This window comes from Cibotium barometz, chromosome 27 (assembly GCF_041138505.1).
Source record: "Cibotium barometz isolate CiBa-2024 chromosome 27, ASM4113850v1, whole genome shotgun sequence".
Classification (NCBI taxonomy): Eukaryota; Viridiplantae; Streptophyta; class Polypodiopsida; order Cyatheales; family Cibotiaceae; genus Cibotium; species Cibotium barometz.
In genome coordinates, this window is record NC_141072.1 from 45,707,493 (window position 1) to 45,733,873 (window position 26,381).

At 45.5% G+C, this 26,381-nt stretch overlaps 1 protein-coding gene across 1 annotated transcript in view; it reads right to left on the reverse strand.

Moving 5' to 3' along the window:
- LOC147623443 (bifunctional nitrilase/nitrile hydratase NIT4A-like) overlaps positions 1-14,963 on the reverse strand; it is a 34,809-nt gene extending 19,846 nt beyond the window's left edge. Inside the window, exons 1-3 of the mRNA XM_086821604.1 lie at positions 14,865-14,963; positions 13,616-13,782; positions 6,188-6,367 (exon numbers count right to left, since the gene is read on the reverse strand). Coding sequence (XP_086677730.1) covers positions 6,188-6,367; positions 13,616-13,772 — 337 coding nt within the window. The 5' untranslated portion in view covers positions 13,773-13,782; positions 14,865-14,963. The remainder of the gene's footprint in view (positions 1-6,187; positions 6,368-13,615; positions 13,783-14,864) is intronic.
- Between the last annotated feature and the right edge of the window lie 11,418 nt (positions 14,964-26,381).

The following is a 26,381-nucleotide window of genomic DNA, read 5'->3' on the forward strand; positions in this document are numbered from 1 at the left end:
CCCCCCCCCCCCCCCTTGTGTTCTCCGCTGCCCCCCCTCTCTTCTCCGCCTCTGCCTTCCGCCCCTCCCCCTCTGTTTTTTCTGCCCCCCTCTGTCTTCCGCCCCTTCCCCTCTGTTTTCCTCCCATCCCCCTCTGACTTCCGCCTTTTCCCCTTTTTCCCTCCCCACTCTATCTTATTTGTGCAACTCGGTTCTTGCAGGACCCTCCGTTTTTTTCGCTTCACCCTCGACTCAGCTTCAAACTCTGATGGAGGCTCCTCCCGCCCCACCTCAGAGGGACTCTTCCGCAGCCCCCTCGCCCGCCCCTGAGGATACCCCCATCAGGCTTTCTCTTTCGCCCGAAGAGGAAGCGAGCCTCGCCGCAAAGGTGGAACGCCTCCAGGCACACTCCACCATCTGCCGTATAGTTGGCACTCGCCCCAGCAGAGGGGAGATCCGCGATCTTCTCCAGGCCCGCCTTCTTGTAGATGTGGGCAAGATCCTGGACGTTCAGTTACTAGGCCGCGGACACTACCAGATCGAGTTCGAGACAGCCCAGAGCGTGGCCCAGGTCCTAGCCATGAGTCCCCTTGACATCAGGGGCGCTCGGGCCTTCTTCAGACCTTGGCAGCATGGTTTCGACCCAGCAGCGGCCGAGCAGGGAGAGCGCCTATTCCATGTCACAGTTTGCTTCCCTGGACTCCGCCGCGAGTACCTTCCGCTCCTTTCTAGGATAGGATCATTGGTGGGCTCGGTGCTTGAGACTGGCCCCACAACAGCTTCAGTGGTGGCTAGAGCAGCTGGCCTGCCTTCGGTCAGAGTTTTGGTTCCTGACATCTCCTCCCTTCCGAAGGTCATTCAGTTACCTAGGATAGGGGAGGGATGGATCGATCAGAGAGTGGAGTTTTCGGGGCTCCCGAACCAGTGTTTCATATGCAGGCAGGTCGGCCACCTAGCCAAGGCCTGCCCTCGCAGGAGACCCCAACCCTCACCGCAGCAACAGACCACCGATGGCCCGCCCACAGATGCGGCTCGGCAGGCAGCCTCCGGGACACCTGCTCAGCCCACAGAGACCTCGGATTGGCAGCCTGGACAGGGGCGCCGTAGAGGGAGACAGACACAACAGCATGCCCAGAGACCGCCGACACAGCAGTCACAGCCTCAACATCACTGGGTTCCCGTGAGGAACAGCTTTGCTCCCCTCCAGGAGGAGACCCCAGCGCAGACTGCGGATCAGGAGATGCCAGCACCCCCCCCTCCCGCCTCGCTTCCACCTTCGCCTCCTCCCGTTCCCGCTCCCGCTTTCTCAGCGGCCCCTTCTCCCCCCCCCCCCTCCTCCCCCCTCCCCCCTCCCCCTGCGCTCGCTTCAGCTCCCCGGGAGGCACTGGCAGTACCCTGGCGCTCACCTGCAGTCCGACGGGCACTGAGCACCGACCTTGCTCGAGCACCACAGAGGAGACCTACCATGCCGATTCGTGCTTCACGGATATCCTCTATCCGCAGTCGGCTGAGTAGTCTCGACACTAGACAGCGCTCGGAGGCTTTCGACTACTCCTTCACATGCCTCTTTGGAGCAGAGGGCCCCCATGAGCCAGCACCCATCAGAGTTCATGTGGTGATACCCCGGCCCGAGGGGAGGAGGCACTTGATTCAGCGGTGGCCTTCTCCTTCCCTCTCTGTGGCACTAGCGACCGGGAGTGGACTCTGGATCTCGCTCTTAGTATTTTGAAGACTCAGGCAGTTGAGTTTTCTCACCATGTGAGCGATCTGGAGATGACAGACGTGATAGGCCGACTCTGGGAGTTGGCACATTTCTTTGATACCGGGAGTGCGGATGCCTCCGGGACTCGACATTTGGTGGTTCGCATAGTGGCAGACCTAACACGCAACCCTAGCTATGTATGCATACATGAGGTTGCTCTCTTTGAGCGGGAGGCAGTCGCCATGGGACAGCCACCACTGGCATTTGGTCCGAGACTCTTGCAGCACACCGGGTGGGCAGATTCGTAGTCGCTCCAATGGGGACTACTCTCCATCCAAGCCGCTTGCGAAGGCCCGCCGTATGGCTGAGACAGCCTCCACCTCAGCAGGTCATCCATGAGGATCATCTCATGGAACGTACAGGGCCTTGGCGGCGCACACTATGTACGTTATCGTGGCTGCTTGAGGCAGGAGCTACAGAGATGCCTGGTTGGGGGCAGTATTGATATTCTGATGATGCACGAGCACCATTTGAGTGAGAGTAGGATTCGGAGATATGGTTCGGTGATGCCTGGTAGATGGGACACATTTTGGTCTGCAGGGTTTGGCCCTTTGGGTGGGCAGGGAGGAGTATGTATGGTCATTGCAGATGTATGGCGGCAGGCCATTGTGGATCGCGGGGTCATTGTGCCTGGTAGAGCACAGTATATTATTCTGAGGATGCACGATGAGCACTTTGGTGTGCTCAATGTCTATGCCCCCAACCATGCTAGTGCCAGAGCAGATTGTTGATTTCTGGACCCTTGTTACAGATGCATTGCCCGAGACCGCACATTGGTGTATCGGGGGAGACTTCAACATGCTTGAGGACCCGGCCGATAGGGTGGGAGGCAATCATGTTACAGTGCACGGCACGGAGCTTGCAGCTTGGGAGCGATTTTGTATGACACTGCGGATCATTGATGCATGGCAGCATGAGGCTTTCTCCCGCTCTCAGGGCAGTCTTAGTTTTTCTCGGTCGGATCGCCGGCAGGGAGGGACTAATCTATCACGGATTGATCGCTTCTATGTGGGCGACACGTTCGGGGAGCGTGGTGGCTCCGTGGGCATTCTCGCTAGCACCTCTTTTTCAGACCATGCGCCAATTATTTTGACACTTGAGGAGAGGACACGGGAGACCAGCTTGCAATTGAGGATCCCAGAGAGGATACTTACAGATCCCAGTCTTTCTGAGGACATTGAGAGGATATGGCATGATAGCCAGAGCTCTGACCTAGATGCTGCAGGCCAGTGCGCCCAGGGACTCATCGAGCTCAGCTCTTTTTTGCACGCTAACAACCTTGACACGGCTGGGACAGACACGAGAGCGGGAGCATCGCTTGAGACGTAGCCTTGCTTCGCTCCAGCGTCTTCAGGAGCAGCTGCCTACATGTGAGTGGGTGGCGTCCCAGCTGAGCCAGGCATGCCAAGAGGTTAGAGAGACAGAGGAGCAGAGACGTGAGTTCTACTATCATCGCCAGGCCTCTCAGTGGACGCAGCTTGGTGATAGAGTGACTGGGGAGTTTTTTGAGATTACTGGACCCCGCCATGCTCGAGCAGGAGTACGCCAGCTCAGGAGGCAGGACGGATCTTTAGCCACTGAGCCCGGGGAGATTAGAGCCATTGCCATTGAGTTCTATAGAGACCTGCTTTCAGTGGAGCCAGCCACGGAGGCACGTGATGCTTGTAGACAGACTGTGTGGGCCCATGTGCAGAGGAGGGTCACAGACCGTATGCGCACAGTTTTGGGTGCGCCCCTTTCAAAGGATAAGCTTGTTGAGGCTTTGAGGGTCCTTCCGCACCATAGTTGCCCTGGGGAGGACGGATTGACGCCTGCCTTTTTTATGCGCTATTGGGACCTTTTGGGGCCAGGCCTCCGCAAGGGCTTTCAGTATGTTTTGGACACTGGGGTGATGCCCCAGAGCTTTTCAGAGGGCTTGATCTTTCTTATCCCCAAGGGGGAGGGAGTGTCAGATGATATTCGGCATTGGAGGCCTATTACGATCCTCAATACTGTCTACAAGGTCTTAGCAAAGGCCTTGAGTTTGAGGATCCAGCCCTTCCTTGGGGAGATGATTCATGCTACCCAGACAGGATTCGTCAAGGAGCGCAGTATCCTTGACAACATTTTCACCTTCTGGGAGGTGACGGCCCGAGCTAGATTTCTCGGTGAGAACTTGGTCGTGATGCTTCTCGATTTTGAGAAGGCATATGATAGAGTCGATTGGGGTTTCCTAGAGGGCACTATGCTTCGCCTGGGTTTTGAGCCAGACTGGATTCGAGGAGTGGCGGCTCTACATTCCACAGCTCGTAGCCAGGTGTTGATGGCAGGAGGGCGGGGGCCGAGTTTTGAGCTGACCAGATCAGTCCGCCAGGGATGCCTGCTCGCCCCGTTCCTTTTTCTCTTCTTTGCAGAGGCTTTGAGCATGTATCTGACAGCAGAGGAGGTTGGTTTGAGAGGACTCCAGCTCCCAGTCCGGGGTGAGGACCTGCTCGATTCTGAGTTTGCTGATGATTCTAGTTCGAAGTTGCCTAAGCTTTTCTGCTTCTGAGGAACATTCTTCTTACTCTTGTCGGCATTTGTTTCTTCATAAATCTTTTCAAAACGGATAGCATCCTCAAGTGTTTTGCAATTATTGTTCCTCACCTACAGATCGATCGGGAGACAATCCCGATCGATCGGGAGACAATCCCCACATAAAATAACCAAGCATGGTGACTGCATCCATATGTGTCGCTTTCGCCTGCAACTCTCTAAACTTGTGCAAAAAGATGTCAAAGGACATGGTCTTCATATCCAGCTTTGTAAACTTGGATACCACATCATACTCATCCTCCGCCTAGAGAACTCATCCCTGAACATCTGCTCGAAACTAGCCCAAGCAGTAGGCTTGTTCTTCCGAAGCTCTCTCCACCCCGACAAGGTTTTCCCTTTCAGGAGGCCCTGTACCATCTGAATCCTCCGAGCATCCCGGAGAGGATGGAACTCAATATCGAGATTCCACCAATTTAACCATGCATTACCCACTTCTTGGGTTCTCTCCTTCCTCTCCCCTGAAAGCCACCTCTGCAGAATAGTGATCTGCCGATGCAAGGCAATAATCTCCTTGCAAAGATTAGCTATCTCACTAGCCTGGTTGGGCTGGGGTGTCGCCATGGGTATAAGAGATGGAAGAGAACAAAGCAATGGCGTCTGTAACTGCCAAAAAAACATGGAGATGAACATGTGCTGATTCTGAAGTTTCAAAAAAGCAAGGGAAGAAAAGTGTCAACCATAGGTAAAAAGCTTGAGACTATCACGTGAAATCACTTACCAAAGGTTTCCCAAGCTCCGTGTACAAGAAGAGAGGTGTGTTGTCTGCTCCTCATTGTTTTGTCCCATGCCAAACGTAAGGAAACTCCAAGGTTTGCTGATTGAAGAAGGACTATGTGCTCTATTAAATAGGTGGCAGTCCAAGCTTTAAATATATGTATATGAATATAATGGTTTTCCATTTTAAAATATGGGCGCACCTTTATAAATCCAAGGATTAGCTCTAGGTACATAACATGTACATCCTCCATGCCTCGGGTTCTAGCACTTGTCAGGTCCATGCTCTAATACCAATGTAAGGTCTCCGCAGACCACGCCCAAGGATCATTTGACCATCCAGGTCCCCATGCCTCAACTAGGCCCTTCACCGTAATCTTGGGTTAATCCTAACCCTAATCCTAGGTTAGTACATGTCCCTAGCCCTAGCCCTAGGCATGTTGGGGTATAGCAGACGCTTGCAAACTTTGCTAGAATGATGTGTGATAGTGGTTTTACTACGAATAAGGCATCAGGGTGTCATGACCTATAGTCTCTCTTTTTCCCGCTTTTCTACTCTCATGTCCACAGTGCTGGTTGCTGGTGGGCACACATTATTGTCAGAGAAAAACCAATACGTCTACAAAGGATGTGATGGGCTCTAGCTCTGCATCAAACTCTCTCTCTGATACCAATGAATAAAGGGTTAAAAGTAGCTTGTCTCCCCCCCCACCCCCAAAACAAACAAACACACACACACACACACAAAGGCATATTTGAATCACAGCTCACCTTCCTTGCACCAATGAGACTGGCTGCACCCCTACCACAAGGCCAGCAGCAAGTTTCCATCTTGGGCATGTGCCCTTAGAACATTGACTGAACGACAGTCCCCTGTCCACTGTTCCTGAACTCAAAGGGGGTATTTCTTCACATTTTCTGATTACAAAGATAGCTAGACCACTAATTCCCTCTAATTAAAGAACCAAGCTTTTCACAGAAAAAAGAGCAAATAGAGAAATGCTATTAATCAGGAATCTGCAAACCGTGTAGTCCACACATGGTAAGTTAAATCGTTCCATCTGGGTGGCATGTATGCAGTTTTCATGCAAAACCAAAAATTGACATCTTTGCCTAATTTCCACAATACTCTATTTGCATAAGATAGAAATAACAAACCTGGCACATCAATAGCTGATGCATGGTACTTTCTGAAATCTTCACGGCCCTTCAAAGATCGGTTCCCAATCACAGCACCAAACGTAGCTCCTCGAGGGTATCCACCGATGAAAGCCTCTGGAAACACGACAAGCTGTGACCCAAGAGCCGCAGCTTCTGCAATTAGCCTCTCTGCTTTCTCTGCATTCAAATAAGCATACGTGGGACAAAAGTTTAGGTTACTTTCCAAAACCTAATAAGAGCATGGGTGCAATCTTGACTTTGCAAGTGTCTTATCATAAACCTTTAGAGCATTAAGTCCATCATGCATAGTGTCCACATTAGGACACGTTAGTAGGTTGGGACCGAATTTAGAAGTCTACAAAAGAAGAGACTTCACATATCAAATCAACAATGACTGACTGGCCGACTAGTGTTAGGATTTTCCTATAAACAGGCCCCTCCACTTCCAATTCAGGCAGCTGACAACCAACTCAAGGGGCAGGCCCCTGGTATCAACAGAAGCATGTAGGGGCATCAAAGACAAACAATGTGGGACTCCACTTCAACCGGGGGTCGCTATTGGTGAGTTTGGGTATACCATAGGCTATAGTCAAGGAAAAGAAGGAGACATCTGTCAGAATACAAAGCGGAGATGATGGGAACACGAGAGCAAACACAGTGCAGAAAAACAGCACAAAAGAAGGAGAGAGATAGAGGCGTGTAACTCTGCTCTATATACACAAAGAAGATCCCAAATACAAGATAAGAATGGCAAGGGGCTGTGGGGCCATTTTATATGGCCCCCAAGTGGCAGTCGGCCAGCTCCAAAGGCAGCAGACTGGACCATATATCCTACGACCAGCAGAAATCACCAGTCAGCCAAATATCCCAAGTCGGCCAGCATCTGAAAAAGGTCCACGACCTGTCCAAGACAGTCAGCCACCTCCAGCATAAACAGATGCAGTCGGCCAGCATCAGAGGTCCACCTGCCACCACAGGACTGCCCCCCAAGCCACATAAAAAATGGGAAAAATATGGGGAAAAATACGGGGAGTGAGGAAAAATGAGAACAACACCTACAAGGGCGGGCACACCCACAACCAAGGCCCTGGTGTCTCAGTAAAGACAGGAGATGACTTCTAACACCCCCTCTCAGCTCCTGGCTGTGAAACCAACCACAGGGAGCTGGGGTGCCGCCTGAGCAAATCTTGAGATAGCGACTTCGTGAGTGAAGAGGTCCACTGTATTGTCCTCCGTCGAACAAAACTCTAGCAAGATGTCATCGGCAACGAACTGTTCACGAACAAAGTGCCTTTGGATGACCGTGGGTTCCTCCGGTGGAAGCCCAATCCTGCCATGCAACCTCTTCAATCTTACCACCTCACAAGCAGCATCACAAGCAGCCCGGTACTCTGCCTCTATCAACGACAAGGCAAAAGATGACCGCCTCAAACTGCTCCATAAAACTCCTCCTGGGCCTGAAGTAGATCTCCTCGTATCTGGATCTCCTCCCCAATCTGAGTCACTCCAACCATGGAGTCGGACTCCATCCATCAATCCCCTTTCTATGTAAAAGAGTCCATGATCCTTCGCATGCCGCAGAAGCCAAAAGATACGCAATCCTGCCTCCCAAAGAGTCATCTGCAACCATGAGCTCAACTGCCTCATCAGGAAGCTCCCGTCCAATCTGGTATCCATCAACCAAAGCAATGAACCATTTTGCTTCCGAGTCAAAGAGGCATCACACTGCTCACAAGGATCAACACCTGTTACGGTGAAAAGCCAAGTCCTGGAAACCCGCTGATGAAGACCACGAAAGGCCTTCTGAAACCTGTCAAACCACCCCCTTTGAATCCGGAACCACAAAGCCTGGAGAGTGCGCAACATCCACCTCCTTCTGCAAGTAATCAACTGCCACCTGCCTCGCTTTCCAAGAGGCCCCCATGAAAAGAACATCCTCATCTACAGGAGTTTCTTTGTCCCGAATGCTACAAGACATCAGAGCATAGGTCACCTGTAAAGTTTCCTCTGACTGACGAACACAAGGAACCACCAACATCAGTACTGGAAAGTTCCTGCCAACTGCTGCCATCAACTGGCAAGCTATCCACCATTTGGTCCTGGAAAGCCTGCACCTGCAGCGTAACCACACTTAAGTGGCCATTACCAGACTGCCACTCATCACAAACTTGAGGACTTGGGAGAGAGAGTGCTGAAAGCTTGTAAACTCCATTCTCCATTCCGCCTTCCCAAACTATCTGGCCTGTTGCCTTGTCCCGGAGAGCAACAAAATGCTCATCAAACTCCACCCGTACACCTGTCTTACAAACCTGCTGCACTGACAACAGATGAAAACCAAGTGACGGAACATACAACACCTGGGAGGAATGCTTCCCCCCTCTGCCACATCGGAAACTATCTCCAACCTGCCCTCACTGTGAACTGGGATAGTGGATGTATCCCCAGTAAGAATGTGGTCAGTGTCGGACTTCTTCTCAGAAGACTTCTCCGATGAAGCCTTCCCTTTGCCCGTGTTGCGGCCTTTCGACCGTTGGCCAGTAAAGGCCTCCGAACTTCCACCCTGAGGAGGGTTCGAGAATCTTTCCTCCTAGTCCAAGACCATAGGCACAAGCTTCTCCCAAGTAATGGTACTGAGCCTGCCACTGGTAATCAAAGACGAGTAGAATGCTGAGTACTGAGAGGGCAAATGCGACAGCATCGTTATGGCCATGTCCTCCGATGATATCTCCTTCCCGGCCTGGAGAACTTCCTGCTGAAGAGCCTGCCTTCCCTTTGCCCGTGTTGCGGCCTTTCGACCGTTGGCCAGTAAAGGCCTCCGAACTTCCACCCTGAGGAGGATTCGAGAATCTTTCCTCCTGGTCCAAGACCATAGGCACAAGCTTCTCCCAAGTAATGGTACTGAGCCTGCCACCACTGGTAATCAAAGACGAGTAGAATGCTGAGTACTGAGAGGGCAAATGCGACAGCATCGTTATGGCCATGTCCTCCAATGATATCTCCTTCCCGGCCTGGAGAACTTCCTGCTGAAGAGCCTGCAGCTTGTTAATATGCTCCCGCATCGTCTTGACGACTTTGCAGGGCTCATAACCCGCATCTGTACTTCCAAGGAAATCCTCTTCATGAGCGATACCCCATTATAAAGAGAAGCCAAATGCTGCCATATACCTCTGGCCAACGTCATATACTTGATATGATTGATTACCTGCGGTGTGCAGTTGAGGAAGATAAATGAACGGACCCTAGCGTTGACACGATCCCACAACTGTGCCTGTGCGTCCCGGTCCTTACGAATCGACGGTAACTCCCCTTCCTCTACTTCCGGCCGTGGAACCCCAACAACGATGAAATCAGCAAGGTCGTAAGACTCCAGAACAGATTCCATCATAACCTTCCATATGCCGTAGTTGTTCCCGTCCAACTGACGGTCCACCGGGAACGTGGGGAGTGTAGGGATCTTCACATGCCTCTCGGCCATCTCTAACAAATCTGTAATTGCGGGGATGTACTCTCAAGAAAGGGTACGTGGGTGGGAGCAAAGAAGAACTTACACCTGCAAGTGGCTGTCCAGCAAATCAGCCTGCCGTCCTCTTGCTTCTCCTCTTCCCAAACAGTCCCAAACTGTTGGATATGATAACTAAGCTATGAAGATTGATCAAAACATACTCAAGGTGGTTCAAAGATTGTACAAGACATCATGAATATGAGGGACAAAAATCTGATATATGCAAAAAATTGATATGAGATTAACACAAGAAGATACTAATTGTGATTAGACATGAACCAAACTTACATAATCACTTGATCACGACTTGTACCTTATTTAGAGACTCCTCTACCCTATTTTAGTTGCATGAGTTGCATGAACAACATGCACCAACCATTTGTAGGCTTTACACACCAACCACTGACCACTAGCCTATCAACCACATTTAAATTGGACTAAGGAGTTGGGATTACATTTATCCAACAATCCCCCCTTAAGACCAACTTCTTACAAAACATGAATCAAGTCTAACAAACCTCCTTGACACAATGAGTAAGAGTCCCCCCTGAACAACAACATAGAGTAGTATACTCTCCTCTACAACTCGTCAAGTTGGAACAACATAAGTCTTGACTCAACCACATACATGACATAATCTAAAAAGCATACTCCTCATCTACATCTTTTATACTGAGACTAGAACAAAGATTTGTTTCTTCTTGTTGGTTGACTTCTTCAACCACATGTGCCTTTGCTTGCTTTTGATCTTTTTGGTAGCACTTTGAGGATGGATGATTCGTCTTTCCACAATACTCACAAGGATGTTTGGAGAAACAATCCTTAGTAAGATGATTTGTACGACCACAAATAGTACACTTCTTCTTTGCCGATGTCATAGTAACAGTATATGCATAAGGATCTATCACATCCTTTGTAATCTTCTTGTCTTCTTCCTACAAAGAATTTATGATACTTTCCAAAGAAAGGACTGGCTCCTTCTCTTTAAGTACCGTCACAATTTGTCTAAAGCTTGAAGGTAAGCTTTTAAGCAGGATAGCAATAGCATCTTCTTCAGGAAGAGGAGATTTAACATAAACCAACTGTGTCATTAAGCTCTTCAACCTGTTAATCAAAGCTGCTACATTTTCATTACTCTCCATGGTTAGATCAAAGAGTTGCATCTTCAAACTGATCTTGGAATGCTTTGCCTTTGCACCAAAAGTACGTTCTAATAATTCCCAAGCTTCCATAGCTGACTCAACATCATCAATATAATGAATAAAATCATCTTCTAAAGCAGTAATGATAATACCAACTGCTTGTTCATCTTTTGCTTGAAGTGCAGCCGTTGTAGCTCTTGTAATTGCAGCAGAAATACCTGCTTCATCTTCAGTAAGTGGCTTGACCATACTCCACAGATTTTTCTTCATGAGGTAGCCCTTCACCTCGATTTTGCCAGGTATGATATCAGTTCTGTTGAATTTGTCGGAAAATTCGGAACTCATGATGATGAAATATGATGATTAATGTTGAGAACTTGCTCACATAGATGATTTAAGCCCAAATAGTAAAAATATCATCAATATAAATCAAAATAGGTATCACCATGTAGTTGGAACAGAAACTGCAGAAAAGAGGCGACTGAAAAAACGATGCGTGCAGCTGCTACAGTGGACCATATGCCTCCAAATTTTGTGTGCTGAATCTTCACATAATGGACTTACATCACCTCAAAGGAATTGGCTCAATTCGAAGCGACGAAGGCGAATTGCTGCACTGAACAAGAAACGGGCTACGCTGATGGCGATGAGAAATTCGCACGACTGCGTCAAAATTGAGCGATGAGCTTCTGTAGCAAGCGTGGGAGCAAAGCTAAGAGCCTATATCAAGATCTTGGGGTATAATCAACTCAGGTGCACACATGGAAGCAAACTACAGCATGTGGTTCAAACAGAGAAAAACTGGCTATGGTGATTAAGAAATTGATTAAGATTTTTGCTAATCAACTAAACCTAATTGAGTCAAGCTCTGATACCAAATGTTGGATATGATAACTAAGCTATGAAGATTGATCAAAATATACTCAAGGTGGTTCAAAGATTGTACAAGACATCATGAATATGAGGGACAAAAATCTGATATATGCAGAAAATTGATATGAGATTAACACAAGAAGACACTAATTGTGATTAGACATGAACCAAACTTACATAATCACTTGATCACGACTTGTACCTTATTTAGAGACTCCTCTACCCTATTTTTAGTTGCATGAGTTGCATGAACAACATGCACCAACCATTTGTAGGCTTTACACACCAACCACTGACCACTAGCCTATCAACCACATTTAAATTGGACTAAGGAGTTGGGATTACATTTATCCAACACAAACACTCCACCAATCAGCAACACAACAGTCCCCCTCTTGCTCACACAACTCCCAAGAACTATCAAGAGCCTAGGGCTCTGATACCATGTCAGAATACGCAGCGGAGATGATGGCCCCCCACAAAAGGAGATGGGCAATCCTTGAGCTGGTGCCCAAGTCCCTGACATCGGAAGCGTCTGTTATCGCTTCGAAGGTCTTCCCTTTGCATTCTGGAGAGATCCGAAGTTCCTGAGAATGTACTTCGGGGGAAAGGTCTTCCTTCATTTCTGAAGCTTCCCATCTCCACATTCTGGTTAGGACCTTGGTGTCTCTTTGGAGGCAGAAAGTTGGAAGAACTTCTCGGTGTCTGAAATCTCTTTAAGGATGAGGGAGTTAGCTTTGGTGGGACTTTTACGATGAAGGCTTTGGCAAAGTTCTTCGCCATTCTGACAGCTTGTGCCATGGACACTGGCTTGGCATTTTTGACCAGTGTATCCAAGGGTTCGTTCAATCCCCAAATGACCAAATCTGGGAACACAAGAGCAAACACAGTGCAGAAAAACAGCACAAAAGAAGGAGAGAGATAGAGGCGTGTAACTCTGCTCTATATACACAAAGAAGATCCCGAATACAAGATAAGAATGGCAAGGGGCTGTGAGGCCATTTTATATGGCCCCCAAGTGGCAGTCCGCCAGCTCCAAAGGCAGCCGACTGGACCATATATCCCACGACCAGCAGAAATCACTAGTCCGCCAGATATCCCAAGTCGGCCAGCATCTAAAAAAGGTCCACGACCTGTCCAAGACAGTTGGCCACCTCCAACATGAACAGATGCAGTCAGCCACCATCAGAGGTCCACCTGCCACCATAGGACTGCCCCCCAAGCCACAGAAAAAATGGGAAAAATATGGGAAAAAATACGGGGAGTGAGGAAAATGAGAACACCACCTACAAGGGCGGGCACACCCACAACAGAGGCCCTAGTGTCTCGGTAAAGACAGGAGATGACTTCTAACAACATCAAAAGGTCATGGTCAAAGATCTGTATTGTACATATCTCAATTCCATAATATAAGCAAATGCATTGAAAGGAAAGGAAGGAGACATCAAAAGGTCATGGTCAAAAATCTGTATTGTACATATCTCAATTCCATAATATAAGCAAATGCATTGAAAGGTGGATGGCCGTAAGTGGTTTTTGGGACCCACCAAATGTGATCTGCTGGCTGGGCTATGACAGTAAAAGACTTATCTCATCTGTAAAGTGGTGGGCGCTAGATGTGCAGTGTCACAGATGCACTGCTCTGTATAAGATTAATTAGCAGCAACCAACACCCTAAGAGCGTTTCGTGTGTGTGTGTGTGTGTGTGTGTGTGTGTGTGAGAGAGAGAGAGAGAGAGAGAGAGAGAGCATCTTTCAATTGGTTTGACTAACAAAATGTCTGTTCTTGAGTTTAAAGATACTTGCTAAGTTTAAGTAATGACCTCATGTACCACATGCCTACAGGGGAAATTAAGCTCTTAAAAGCTGCTGCTGATGTAAAAGGGAAATGAGGTATACAAGTGTGTACCTAGTGTGGCAGGCGTATCATAAAATATAGTTGATGCCTGTACAACTGTCGCGCGAATGCTGCGAGTTGGTGCAAAACCAGTCATGTCTATATCTGCCATCACTGGAATGTCTGTCATAGCCGTTGTTACTATGGAGCCCTCCGCACTAGTCTGCATTGACCTTCAACTGTAAACAAGAACACGCACAACAGGGGAACAATCAGCTCAAAGATACTGATTACTTATGGAAAATATGTTCAAGACACATAAACAGACAAATCACGAATGCCAACATTTGCCCTGATCTTCACCAAACTACCAAGCTTGCACAATAATCTTCATTCATACAGATATGGAAGTATACATATGTCTATGTTTTTCCTAGTGGCTGTCTCATTCAAAATATGTCTACGAGTGCTTGCAGGGGTTTGGTTAAAGTGTGCAAGTATACACATGCACACATACATACAAGCACAAAGGCATACATCACACATACTTAGGGTCTGTTCAAGATTATCATGTGGGAGTATCTCTAGGCAAATATATATCATAATGACAAAAAGTTATGAGGTTGAACCCCCAACCCCTATCTTTTTTTTTTAATATGAAGAAGACAACTTTATAGTCAATAGGCACCCAAAATGTCCCTACCCCCCCCCCACCAAGAAAAGAGATTTCTATTAATATGAAAAAAGAGAGATTTCAAACCAAAGAAGGGGGAATCTCAACCAATTAGGTGCCTTGTGCTACCAACAAGGTCCCATATGAGTGGTAGTGAAAAAGATGCCATGATCCCACTCTTTCATAAACTGGCCGCACTTCACAGGGATTCTGGCCCAAGTGGACATGAGGATGTGGATGATATCACTCCAAATCCTGCAAATGCACTGTGTATCATATACCGAAGGGCTCTCAATTGCCTCAGTGCATCTAGCCTTTCAAATGTGCCAAGCTGCAATGCTAGCAATAATCTCCCATGCACTGTCCAACCTCTGTGCAAGTGGAATGTATCCTGACTTCGGCAGGTCTTGAAGATGGCACCGCCTCCTTAATGTTTGATGCTTGAAGCCGTGGAATGTAACCTTATCTTTTCCTTGGCGGAATTTTTATGAAGTTAACAAGCTAACTTACATGTTTAAATGCTTGATTAGAGGTAAAATATCCGAGGATTTGTGTAATTATGCTGTGGGTTCTAAGGAATCAAAACAAAGCAAACCACGCTTCTATAGAATTAAAACAATACAAACTGCTGTGTGGTGGAGTGATCACCTGTTTTCCTGTCGGAACCGACTGAGTGTCCCTTGAAGTTCATACAAAGAGCCTCTACGATTCTAAGTAGAAGTATTTTATAATGTTCTCTCAAAAAATAATACTTTGTTTGGCTATAAGTAAAAGTATTTTATAATGTTCTCTCAAAAAATAATACATAACTTTAAATTAAGTTTTAGTGTTTTTTTCTTCACATTTTTGACGATTTAAGTGATATTATTCTTTAGCTTTTGATATGTATATTCAGACAATTCTTGTTATTATTCTTTGGCTAATTTTTTATATGTGTATATGTATTAATTAAATGCCACTGACGTCGCATTTAATTAATACAATCTTGGTGTCGCATTTAATTAATACAATCTTGGTCCGCCACCTCGTCCCTCTCCTCCTCTCTCTCTCCCTCCCTCTATTTTTAGAATGAGACCTTCTAGGCTTTTTATAGAGAATTGTGAGACCTTAAATAGAAAGAATATTAGTGAATGCATGCAAATAGAAAGGGCAAGGAGGGTCATCATTTCATTCACTTTTTCAAGCATTAATAATTACATACTAAAATGAAACCTTAGAAAAATACTCTTATTCTTAAAAATCTCACATAATATATTTAATGAAAATGCAAAACAACATTTTGGTGCCCTATTGGGTGTTTACAAGCTATCAACTATTTTTCTCGGTATCCGAGCAATGGACAGGGGAAGACTCCCCATCCATAAGTGATGGGCGGGGGAGAATCTCCTCCTTTTCTAGGCTGTTAGCAAAAACAATCAAGGGCAAGCCATATTTGTAAAACTCCCTTAGCATAGGATTGCTTTTTTCATCTCATCCAGGTGACTCAAGACCATATATTGAATCGCATTTTCATGTATTTAAAACAATTAAAAAAGACTAGGAACCCTATTTTCTTTAATTTTATCTCGTAAAATTACACTAGATTATATTTTTTTAAAGAATTGCTCTCAAATTATGATACGGCTCCGATCCTTCATGTCCAATTTGCTCCCACCGTAGATATAAGAGGTCATGTTGTGTTTGAGGGTGGTCAAGGTTTGGGGAAGGTCCGGAACTTAAAGCAACTCGTCCAATTTGCTCAAGCCAAGAATTTGGAATATAGGGATGAGCATGCCCATAGCGTGACGACAGGGAGCTCCATCGCCAAGGGGGGCTGTTAAAATTTGTGATGGCGAACATTGCGTGACTAAATGAGAGTATACTCCTTGAATTTGGATGCATGTGTGTGAAGGTCCCTAAATTCCATGGTTCGTTGTTTGGACATTAGTATATGTAAGTTGTTGAGGGAAACTGGAAGTGGGTAGTATTTATTATGTGAGGGATAACACATTATATGAAAGTCACAAGACACATGGACTATGTGTAGGTCTCAAAGAGCAATGAATGCTCATTGAACTGTAAAATGATGTATTGTCTTGCTCACTTTATGTGAGAGATTAGTGATTGCAAGGGTCTTACTAGCTATCACTCTTGGTAGAGTAACCCTCTCTTGTGGAGAGCTAGGGTCCTCAACCTTGTCTCCTTCATTGTCACCACAAAGGAGCTTTGCAAATGTATGGGGAGCAAAGAGAGAGAGAGAGAGAGAGAGAGAGAGAGAGAGAGAGAGAGAGAGTTATGGAAAGCATGAGAGAGTAGTCAAGAGAAGGAGAGAGGGAGAAGAGAACATACATCAACACCATTACTTGCCCACACAATCCCTAAGAATGCATGTAATAAAAGAAGAAGAAGAGAGAGCATACAAACAACTTCAATCACAAGATTAAGAAAACTCAACCTCAATTGTAAGAATGGGATTATGTGTTTTCTCACTTGTTAAAATATCTTATATACAAGACTCATTCGTACAATGCCTGGCTGCCCAAATTTTTATGCTAATTTCCTAGTGTAATTTTATGTTACCGGTATAATGTGCACCTCCTATTCTCATCGAAGATGTCGTGGGGGTGGGCCACATGCACAATGTCGAGAACAGGTGGCGTTTGCTGGTGCTCATAAGTTACAGGTGCTTCCAAATTCTATGATATAGGACGAGGATGCTGATGATGGGCGCATAGACAGTGTTGACCTCTGTGATGAGATGGTGGTAGGCCTCATACACAACATGCCAACCATGTGTGTGCATCCATTGATTTTCCCTACTGATGATATCCATGGATGCAGGGTATGGGCAGAGCTCAACGGGAACAAAGAGCTTGATGTAGTTACAACAGGTGCTTCCAAATTCTATGATACAGGACGAGGATGCTGATGATGGGCGCATAGACAGTGTTGACCTCTGTGATGAGATGGTGGTAGGCCTCATACACAACATGCCAACCATGTGTGTGCATCCATTGATTTTCCCTACTGATGATATCCATGGATGTGGGGTATGGGCAGAGCTCAACCGGAACAAAGAGCTTGATGTAGTCGCCCTCATCCAAGCGATCGAAAAAGTTAAGGACCTGGCACCATGACTAAAGGTTTAGGCAAAGGACATGGTGAGGGAAACAGAAGATGGTGGAGGGCTAAGTGAAGGAGATCGTGTTCTGGGGAAGAAGAGCATGGTGAGGGTGGTGTGGGAAGCGTAAGGGACTTTGGAGAGGATTGTGGAAAAAGGTGGTGGTGGGAAATCTCCTTATTGATGCAAATGTTGTGATGGAGGGTCTGGTGCTATAGTTTGAGGAGGCTAGAGGGTGGTTTGGGGGGGGGGATGGCAAGTTTGGGTAGGTTGGTAGTCGCATCCATCAGGTTGTCGACCTTCCTCTCTGTTTAAGAGGCGATGTGCTCTTGTTGGGGCCTAGCTTTCAGCTCTGCAATATGTTGTTCTAGTTGAGTGATGGCCAAGTCCTTTGCGTTGATGGCCCTCTAAAAATCTTTATGATGCTTGGACATCTAGTGGTGGACCTTGTCCCCACAAGCTGTTGATGTTACCTATTGCATGCCATGGTCTCTCAGCCCTACGGAGTGTTACGGTATGTAGGCTGAGTTCCTCCTAGGTTTGTACTCTAGTTGCTCTAGTCCCCTCAACCTCAGTGTACCTCCAGTGGTGTCGTTCTTTTGAGTTTCCAATTGAGCAATGTTGGCATACACCGAGGAGTGCTTACTGGGCCGCATCCACCTACTCCTTTTGGTGGGTCGTGAAGTCGTACATGTGCCCAACAATGTTGAGTTTCCAATTGGGCAATGTTGGCATGCGCGAGGAGGAGTGCTTACTGGGCTGCATCCACCTACTCCTTTTGGTGCATCATGAAGTCATACATGTGTCTAGCAAAGTTTTGGATCATAGCGGAGAAGGCAACATTAAAATTCACAAGGCGGCCTAAGAGTTTTATATGGCCTGGGAGAAGCTTTTAGCAAAGGTGAGTTTAGAATGGCATGGGAGAAGCTTTCAGGGCAGAGGTGAGATTTCCATCTTGGATTCACATGTGTGTCTCAATAAATTCTGCGCCTCTTATGTACTAGGGAATATATTACCCTCAAAATGAACTGCTCACCTGGCGTACTTTCTCAACCTTATGGAATGATCTGTGGGGTGGGCCACCAAACATTGCTTGCTCTTCGGGGGCCTGGCTACCACGTGCCGATTTCCACATGCTCTGTGCATGTGTCCATCTGGTTTGTATCCAAAAAAATTGCAAAGGCCTTTGTCTTCTAATCTAGCCTTTACTTCTTTGGTGTAGGAGAATCTTTAGACGAGGGGGCTATGGGGTCTTACTACAGAAGAGGCTTGCTCGGGGGTGGGGCAAACTCTAGTGGCTGTATAGTTCGGGGAGCTCTTCCCATCTTGTAGCATAATAACGGACCTTCATGAAGACCATGGCCCCTCCATCCGGGTTTCCACATATGCTATGGAGTTCATGATGGAAATGGTCAGCCCACTTCACTTGCAAACCCTATCTGGGATGGGCTAGGAAGAAGAGGTTACACCTATCATACCTATCTGTCCAACCATCAGAGGATGGTTAGCTTAGTGAGGATGCAGGCTAGGGTAAGTAGGTCAGGTCAAGACATATCCTCCCATTTGACCCCATCCTTATTGAGACTGGGCCTCTGATGATGTCCTTGATCTTGTGCTCTGCTCAGTTTCTGGTAGGGCTCTGTAGCTCGAGGTAGGTGTAAGGATTCTCAAACAATATCCATAGTGAGGGCCAAGGTTAAGTCAGCACCTATAGAATCACAAACTATGCCAGTATTGAGGTGGGTGTCATAAGAGGAAATGAATCTAAATCAGGTGGTGAGGTCTTGTCCTCTCCGAGCCTAAAGAGTGGCTATCCCGCCAAGTCCGAGTCTATCCACGTGTTCCATGACTTCTAGTCTTTTGGCAACCTAGGAGCACTCCTATGTGTGATAGGTGAGCTTGTACTCCACCTTCTTCTTGGACTGGATTTTGTTATGGATCATGTGGTCTCTAACTTCCCAAAGTAGCTCCACTCCCAATGGAGAGAGAGAAGTTAGTGTGGCATCTACCTGGTACTCCAAGAGCTTGGCTACCTTTGTAGCCTTCCTCTTCTTGGCGGGTGTGCGAGTAGGACTGTATCCGAGGATGTCTCCTAATGCCCCTACTATAGTTGCCATGATGACAGTGGAGGAGGTAGAGGGCTGGGAGGATTTTAGAGAAAATTGGCAAGAATTTGGCTAGTTGGAGAGTGAATAGTGGAAATGAGAGGAGGGCCCCCTATTCATATAGTTTTTTGCCTAGGAACGTATGTATGCAGGTGGGTACATATGTTCACAGGACCATTCTTGGGAACATGCGTGCATACACAAAACACATATGTATGTTTCCATACCATTATTGGGAACGTGCACATGTAAAATGGCATACGTACATTTGTAGGTCTGAATGTGCATGCAGAGATGTGAATGTGTAAACATACATGTGGCACAGAAGTGAACATGCATGCGTAGATGTAAAATGGCATATGTACATTTGTAGGTCTGAACATGCACATGTAAAACAGCATATGTACATTTGTAGGTCTAAACGTGCATGTAGAGATGTGAATGTGGAAACATACATGCGGCCCAAAAGTGAACATGTGTGCGTAGCTGTAAAAACGTGGAAACGTGTATGCACATATGTGAATATGGAAATGTGCATGCGTAGGTGTTAACATACTTGCGCATGTTTTTTTTTTTGTTCAGGCCTTTAGTGTATATGCAGGTACGGTGTCAGGCCATGCGTTATGAAATGCCTTTATTGATGGTGTTCTAATCACTAGCAATCAGGGCAATGGGTTGTACCATAGACTAGGTTTTCACCTGCCACACGGCCCCCCCATCCTGAGATGTATCTAGAAGGCTAGTGATTCGAGAACCTTTTTACATAAATAGTATTGGCTTCTTTGCAGCAGCAAGCCTCCATCTCTCTACTTTCTTATCTTTTTGTTTTCTTCGTTGCTGCGTTCTTGCAATAGAATTGGCTTCCTTACAGCAAGCCTCCATCTCTCTGCTTTCTTATCTTTCTGTTTTCTTCTTTGCTCTTACTCAACTGCTTTCTTCTTTGCCCCTACTCAACTGCTTTCTTCTTTGTCCCTACTCAACTGTTTTCCTTGCCTCTTTTTTCTGCTTTCTTTGACATTTTTCATTAGTTTTTTTATTGGTATCCCTCATCATCTAGCAAGGGTGAGGTATCAATTTTTGGCCCTGGCATAGTGAGACTTGAGAGGGATGTCGATTACAATAGGGAAATGGTTGGTCCAGGACCATCAATTGTATACACTTCTAAGTTTGACTTGGAGGGAATATCCTATTCATGGTGTGTTTGAAGATGGTCATGGTGGGGCTTCACGAATGGGTCAATTTTTTCCTTACCCTTTACTAGGGTTGCACATGGGGTTTCCATGGTGTTGGTAGCTTTGTGTTACCATTGCCATATCTCCTTGGTTCTTTTTGTTGTTGAACAGGTTGGGGGAAACGTTGGTATGACTTTAGGGACCCGAATGCTTCTGTTACCTTTATAATAACCTCGGGCTACTAGAAAAGTGTCTAGTCTCTGCCATGTTTGGGTGGTGTATTTTTGTCGGGGTTATCTTGATAGGTGATTGCGTTGCTTTGGGTAGCCAAAGTTGTTTTTGTCTAGCATAGTACCCTTGGGCTTCCAACAACTCTATTTTGATAAACCATGTTTTTGGTTTGGGGTTGGGATTTGGTGTTTTGCTACGTGGTCCTATTGTTGGTGACATGTCTTTTAGTAGTGTATGTTAGACCTTCCTCTTGGGTACCCAGATTTTCCTTTGCCCTTCATAGTAACCTTGTGCCCAGAGCATTATTTTTGGTACCCACCATTTGTCACCCTTACCATGGAAACATTGGTGTTTCTAGGGAGACTGATGTGTGGCACTGGCAGTCTTGATTCTATAGAGTTAGAAATGTTAGCAATATTGATGTTGGTTAGTTTAGTTTTTGGCGAGGTCACTTGTGTCAGGGTGATACTCGATGGCTAAGGAGGTCAATCCTACTTAGGCGAGGCTTTAATGGATCTTGGTCACTTATCCCTACAGTGAAGTATAGAATAGGCCTCTTTTAAAGCGGCTTGGCTAGAGTGTGGGGTGTACCTTTGGATGTTTGATATATTGGAGCACTTGTTTGATGGGAGAATGGTTTTTTGGTATTGAAGTTTGACAAGAAATGAGCTCCTCGGCTGTCATTAGGATAGTTACCCATCCTGCAGCTAGTTGTAGGTAGCAATAGATTTAGTGAGTCGTCCAAGTCTTTTTAGCATGAAATGGGCTCCTCAGTTGTCATTAGGATAGTTACCCATCCGCAACTAGCTATAGGTAGTAGTAGACTTAGTGAGTCCAAGTCTTTTTAGCATTGCGATTGTGCCCCAATCCATCCTTGTTTGAGAAGCACTTCTTCACGTACGGTACCTACACATGCATAACATAGAATCTCCCTTCCAAGGGGTTATTTGCATGGGGTTTTGAATGCGTTTACTCCTTCCACCCTTACTTTTATGGATGTCAACAATGGTTGTTGCAGCACACACACGTCATGTGGGACATTAGGTTATGGATAGCACCCATGTCGACAAGCGTAAGCTTTTATTCTAGACTATTTTTTGTGGTCATTACCAAGTGTGTTTTTTGAGAAAGCTTGATGGAGGGAGCTTTTACTAGCAACTCTTGTCTCTTAAAAATGTGGACATCCTCTCTCCAATCCCTCCACCACTACCTCCAACCCAACCCACCACTACCTCCTACAACCTCCACCACCTAGAAGGCCCAACCCACTTTCTCCTCTCTACTTAGCACCTCTCTCTCTCTCTCTCTCTCTCTCTCTCTCTCTCTATCTATCTATCTATCTATATATCAATCTCCCACACTCTTCCCTCTCTCCATCTCCCCCTCTCACTCCCTCTCCCTTATCCACCCTCCCTCTCACTCACCCTCCTTCCCTCTCTCTCTCTCTCTCTCTCTCTCTCTCCCAGCCTCTTCCCTTTCTCTCTCCCTCTCTCTCTCTCCCCTTCTCCCTCTCCGGCCCTCCCCCTTCCCTCTCTCCTTCCTTGCCCTCTTCCTCTTCCTCTCCCTCTCCCACCCTCCCTATGCATAATCTCTCCCTGCCTCTCCCTTTCTATCCCTCTCCCTTACTATGCATAATCTCTCCTTCCCTCTCTCTCTCCCAACCTTGTTTTTTCTTTCTCCTTCCCTCTCTCTCTCCCAACCTTGTTTTTTCTTTCTCCCTCTCCTTCTACCTCTCCCACCCTCTTCTCTCTCTCCTTCCTTTCCCTATCCCTCTCTCATCCTCCCTATGCATGATCTCTCCTTCTCTCTCACACAATGTTTCCCCCTTTCCCACCCCTCCTCCCTCTCTCTCTCTCTCTCTCTCTCTCTCTCCCACCATCTTCCCTCTCCCTCTCCCTCTCCCACCATCTTCCCTCTCCCTCTCCCACTCTCTTCCCTCTCTCTCTCTCTCCTTCCTCCCACCCTCTACCCTCACTCCTTCCTTGCCCTCTCTCTCCCTATACATAATCTCTCCTTCCCTCTCTCTCACTCTTCCTCCTTGTCCCACCCTCCATCTCACTCTCTGTCCTTCCCTCTCTCTCCTTATCACCCGACATTTTTTTCTCCCTCTCCCACCCTCTTCCTTTTTCTCTCCCTGTCACTTTCCCACTATTTTCTGTCACTCTCCAATCCTCCCTCTATATTTCTCCTCGTCTTACTATCTCTCTCTACTTACTCTATCCCGCATGCCAATGCATGTATGAGCCATTACAATACATTGCATTTTATGGCATGTCATAGCATTGGGATGTTATTACATATGCATGTCATTGTATAGTACTAATTTATAATGCATAGTGTTGCATGTGATTTCATGTCATTGCATGCACTTTAGGAGTATTGCACATCATTATGTGCCTACGCATGTCATTGCATGTCATCAGATGCCTTTGCATGTGACATGTCATTGCATGCCTTTACATGTGACTTCATGTCATAAAAAACAATGAATAATGTACAATTGAAAAGGTTAATATTTCAACCAATTGTGGGCAAAAGATAATTTTATTCCCCAAAAGAAATTACATCAGGATCACATATTATTTCTTAAAAACAACAAACAATGTAAAATTTGACAAGACAAATAATAAGAATGATAAGGCGAATTATAGTTCAAAGAAGACTTTGTTTCAGAAAGATTGTTACATCCTTGCATACTGTTTACCAAAGACATGACAGCCTCACGTAACTACATAAGGGTTCCTACAACTAAGTACTTGTAAGAGCTACATCCTTAAACACTAAAGATAACCTGACATAACTACATAAGGGTTCCTACACCTATGTGCTTTTATGGGCTACTTTATTCTTCAATTCCTCTCAAAAAGAAGCTCCTCCTTCTCTTCAACAATGTAGCCGTAACTTTGCCAAGTGTCGATGGCGGTTCCAATCTTCATATTCTAGACATATAGATCTCTGGAATCGATGGGCTCATCTACTAGAAGCTTGCTCCAAAGATTATGTGCCTTTATTGTAATTTTGAGATGTTCTTACGCACATCTATCCGACTTCTTGCACAAATCCTTGCAAATAGCTTCAAGGGTATCCTTGAGAGTAGAGTTGTGGGCATTTAATGAAGACATGATGAAATCCACAAAGATAGAGGATGAGGGAGAAGATAAGGGTGAGAATGAGAGTAGGTGAGGTAGAGAATGAGGGTGAGCGAGAGTGAAGTAAAGAAGGATAAATAGGGAGAGAGAGAGAGAGAGGGAGGCAATGAGATATGGGAGTGAGGGTTAGAGTAAGAGCCAATGGGTCATATATATAGGTACATCATGCTAAAAGCAAAAAGTGGTTACATGTATATTTCCTAAGTGGTTACATGTAGGATAAGTGGTTTATGTAGGAAAAGTAATTGTATGAATAAATGTTATATTAAAGAAAATTAATTCCAATAATTGATAATGTATAAAACGATATAGACATCAACATTGAGAAGACCTTAAAATAATAAATGAAGATATTCCAATCACCATCGACATACAACCATATTGATTATCCTACCAAGACATTAAAAAAATGAAAAGTAAGTAGACCTTTATAGAGAGTTGGAAGAACCATGATATAAAGGACATTTTATCATCGCAAAATGAAGGACATTTTCAAAATAACAATATAATGTCAGCAACCTAAAGGTCCTTTTCAGATTGTTCTCCTACTGCTAAACATTCTCATTAGGTCCTTCTTTTTTAGAGTAGGTTGATGTATAAACATATTATGGTTCACATCTAACCCAAAAATACACAAATAAACAAAATAAAGTTGCTTGCATGCACAATATGGTCTACCAGTCCCTACCCTGATTTGAAAATTGAGACATGTACATGATGGATTATATCCCATAGTCACCTTGTATTTTTTACTACACAATAGTGATTCCTCGGTCTCAATTACAAACACTTCCATTTTCCCAACCTCAATGACCAAATTCTCAAAGAGCGTAGCTGTATTTGAAATTGCTGAATCTATTCTCTTGGCTGCCATATCCGATATGCCACTTCTATACTTTGTTGACCAATGGGCTCCATCATTTACTTCTTGGTGTAGTCCCTTTTGCAACACAAATCCACGAGCCTCAAATACTTGGATCTCATCTCGACTAAGGTTTGTACCTCGTCCAACTGGCCATACAACCGCCGATAGTATTACACACTCTCCAAGTATGATCCACATTGTTGTTACAAAACCACATGAACTAATGCCTCTGGCCCCTTAACCACTCTCTCATACCATAGAAAGATGGAGCTAGAACACCTTTCATGTAGTTCTTGATGCTCTTCTTACACTTGCCATCTTGTCCACCTAACCATCCCTGGCAAGTGACCTTGTTATGTTGAGGTGTTCAATGTATAGCCCACATTGAGTTATGTATGTCATTCTCTATAATTTATTGCACCTCTATTTCGGTTGCAAATCCCTATGCATTGTGCTAACCACCTTGTGTACCTGTAGGAACAGTGGGTGGAAAATTTAATCTCCTACCTTTTCTATAACATACTCCGGATAGTTGTCATTCTCAAGGTTTATAACTGTGGGTTTTCGACACTGGCTAACTATAATGTTATCACCAATATAGTTTGGTTGCACATGCATTGGTGTGCAACTCTCATTTCTCCCCCCACCAATCTGCTAGTGGTTGACGGGCTTGGAGCTTTTGATGTTTTAGCCTTCTCCATCAACTTTGTTATTGTAGGGCCTGCTCCGTGATATTTACCTTGCATGAATGCATGAAATTTGAAACAACACCATCATATGAGGAGATTTTTCCCTTGAAACCCTCTCCTACTAATAACCAACTTGCATGTTTAGTTTTTGATAGATTGGTAGCTGGTACGTGTGATGCATCATCCATATCCTAACACGACAATAAGTTAACTGATGAGAATCCAAGTTATAAGCTCCAACCATATTCAATAACAAAAGGTTAACTTAACAATTGAGAATCTAAATGCAAGCTATGTGTTTTCAAAACCAAGAAATTATACCCCTACAAGGTGCTTCCTCCAATAGGGATATCTAGTATGCCGCCAACTAAGCCAACAATCTATGGCTGGTTTATCATTCATCCACCATGATCTAATGTGTCTGTATTTCAAAAGTGCCTCTTCTTCACTCAATGCAGCACAACGCCATTAAATGGCATAGTTGCTTGTGCTCTTCTTGAAAATTCCTGACTACATATAGAACTGTATGGATGTTCAAGCTTTGTTTCTAATGAAAAACACACAATTGCTCATGACCTTCCGATATATTCTCTAGTCCATTATTATAGATTGTCCTTACTCCAATTGGCTCTAGCCTCATCCAAAAAAAAAATCTGGTTTAGAAGAGCCTTTGCGCACCACAACATTATTAATCATCTCCCATAATAGAACTTGTGCCACTGTGTCTTCTTGTTTCATTTCAACTATCATAAGCTCTTACAAGTTGCATGCCATCATATAACAGTTGTAAACTAGCTATAAAGAAGTTTATTTTTTTAAGAAATTTTATGAGACTAAGTTGTACCTTGGATCAT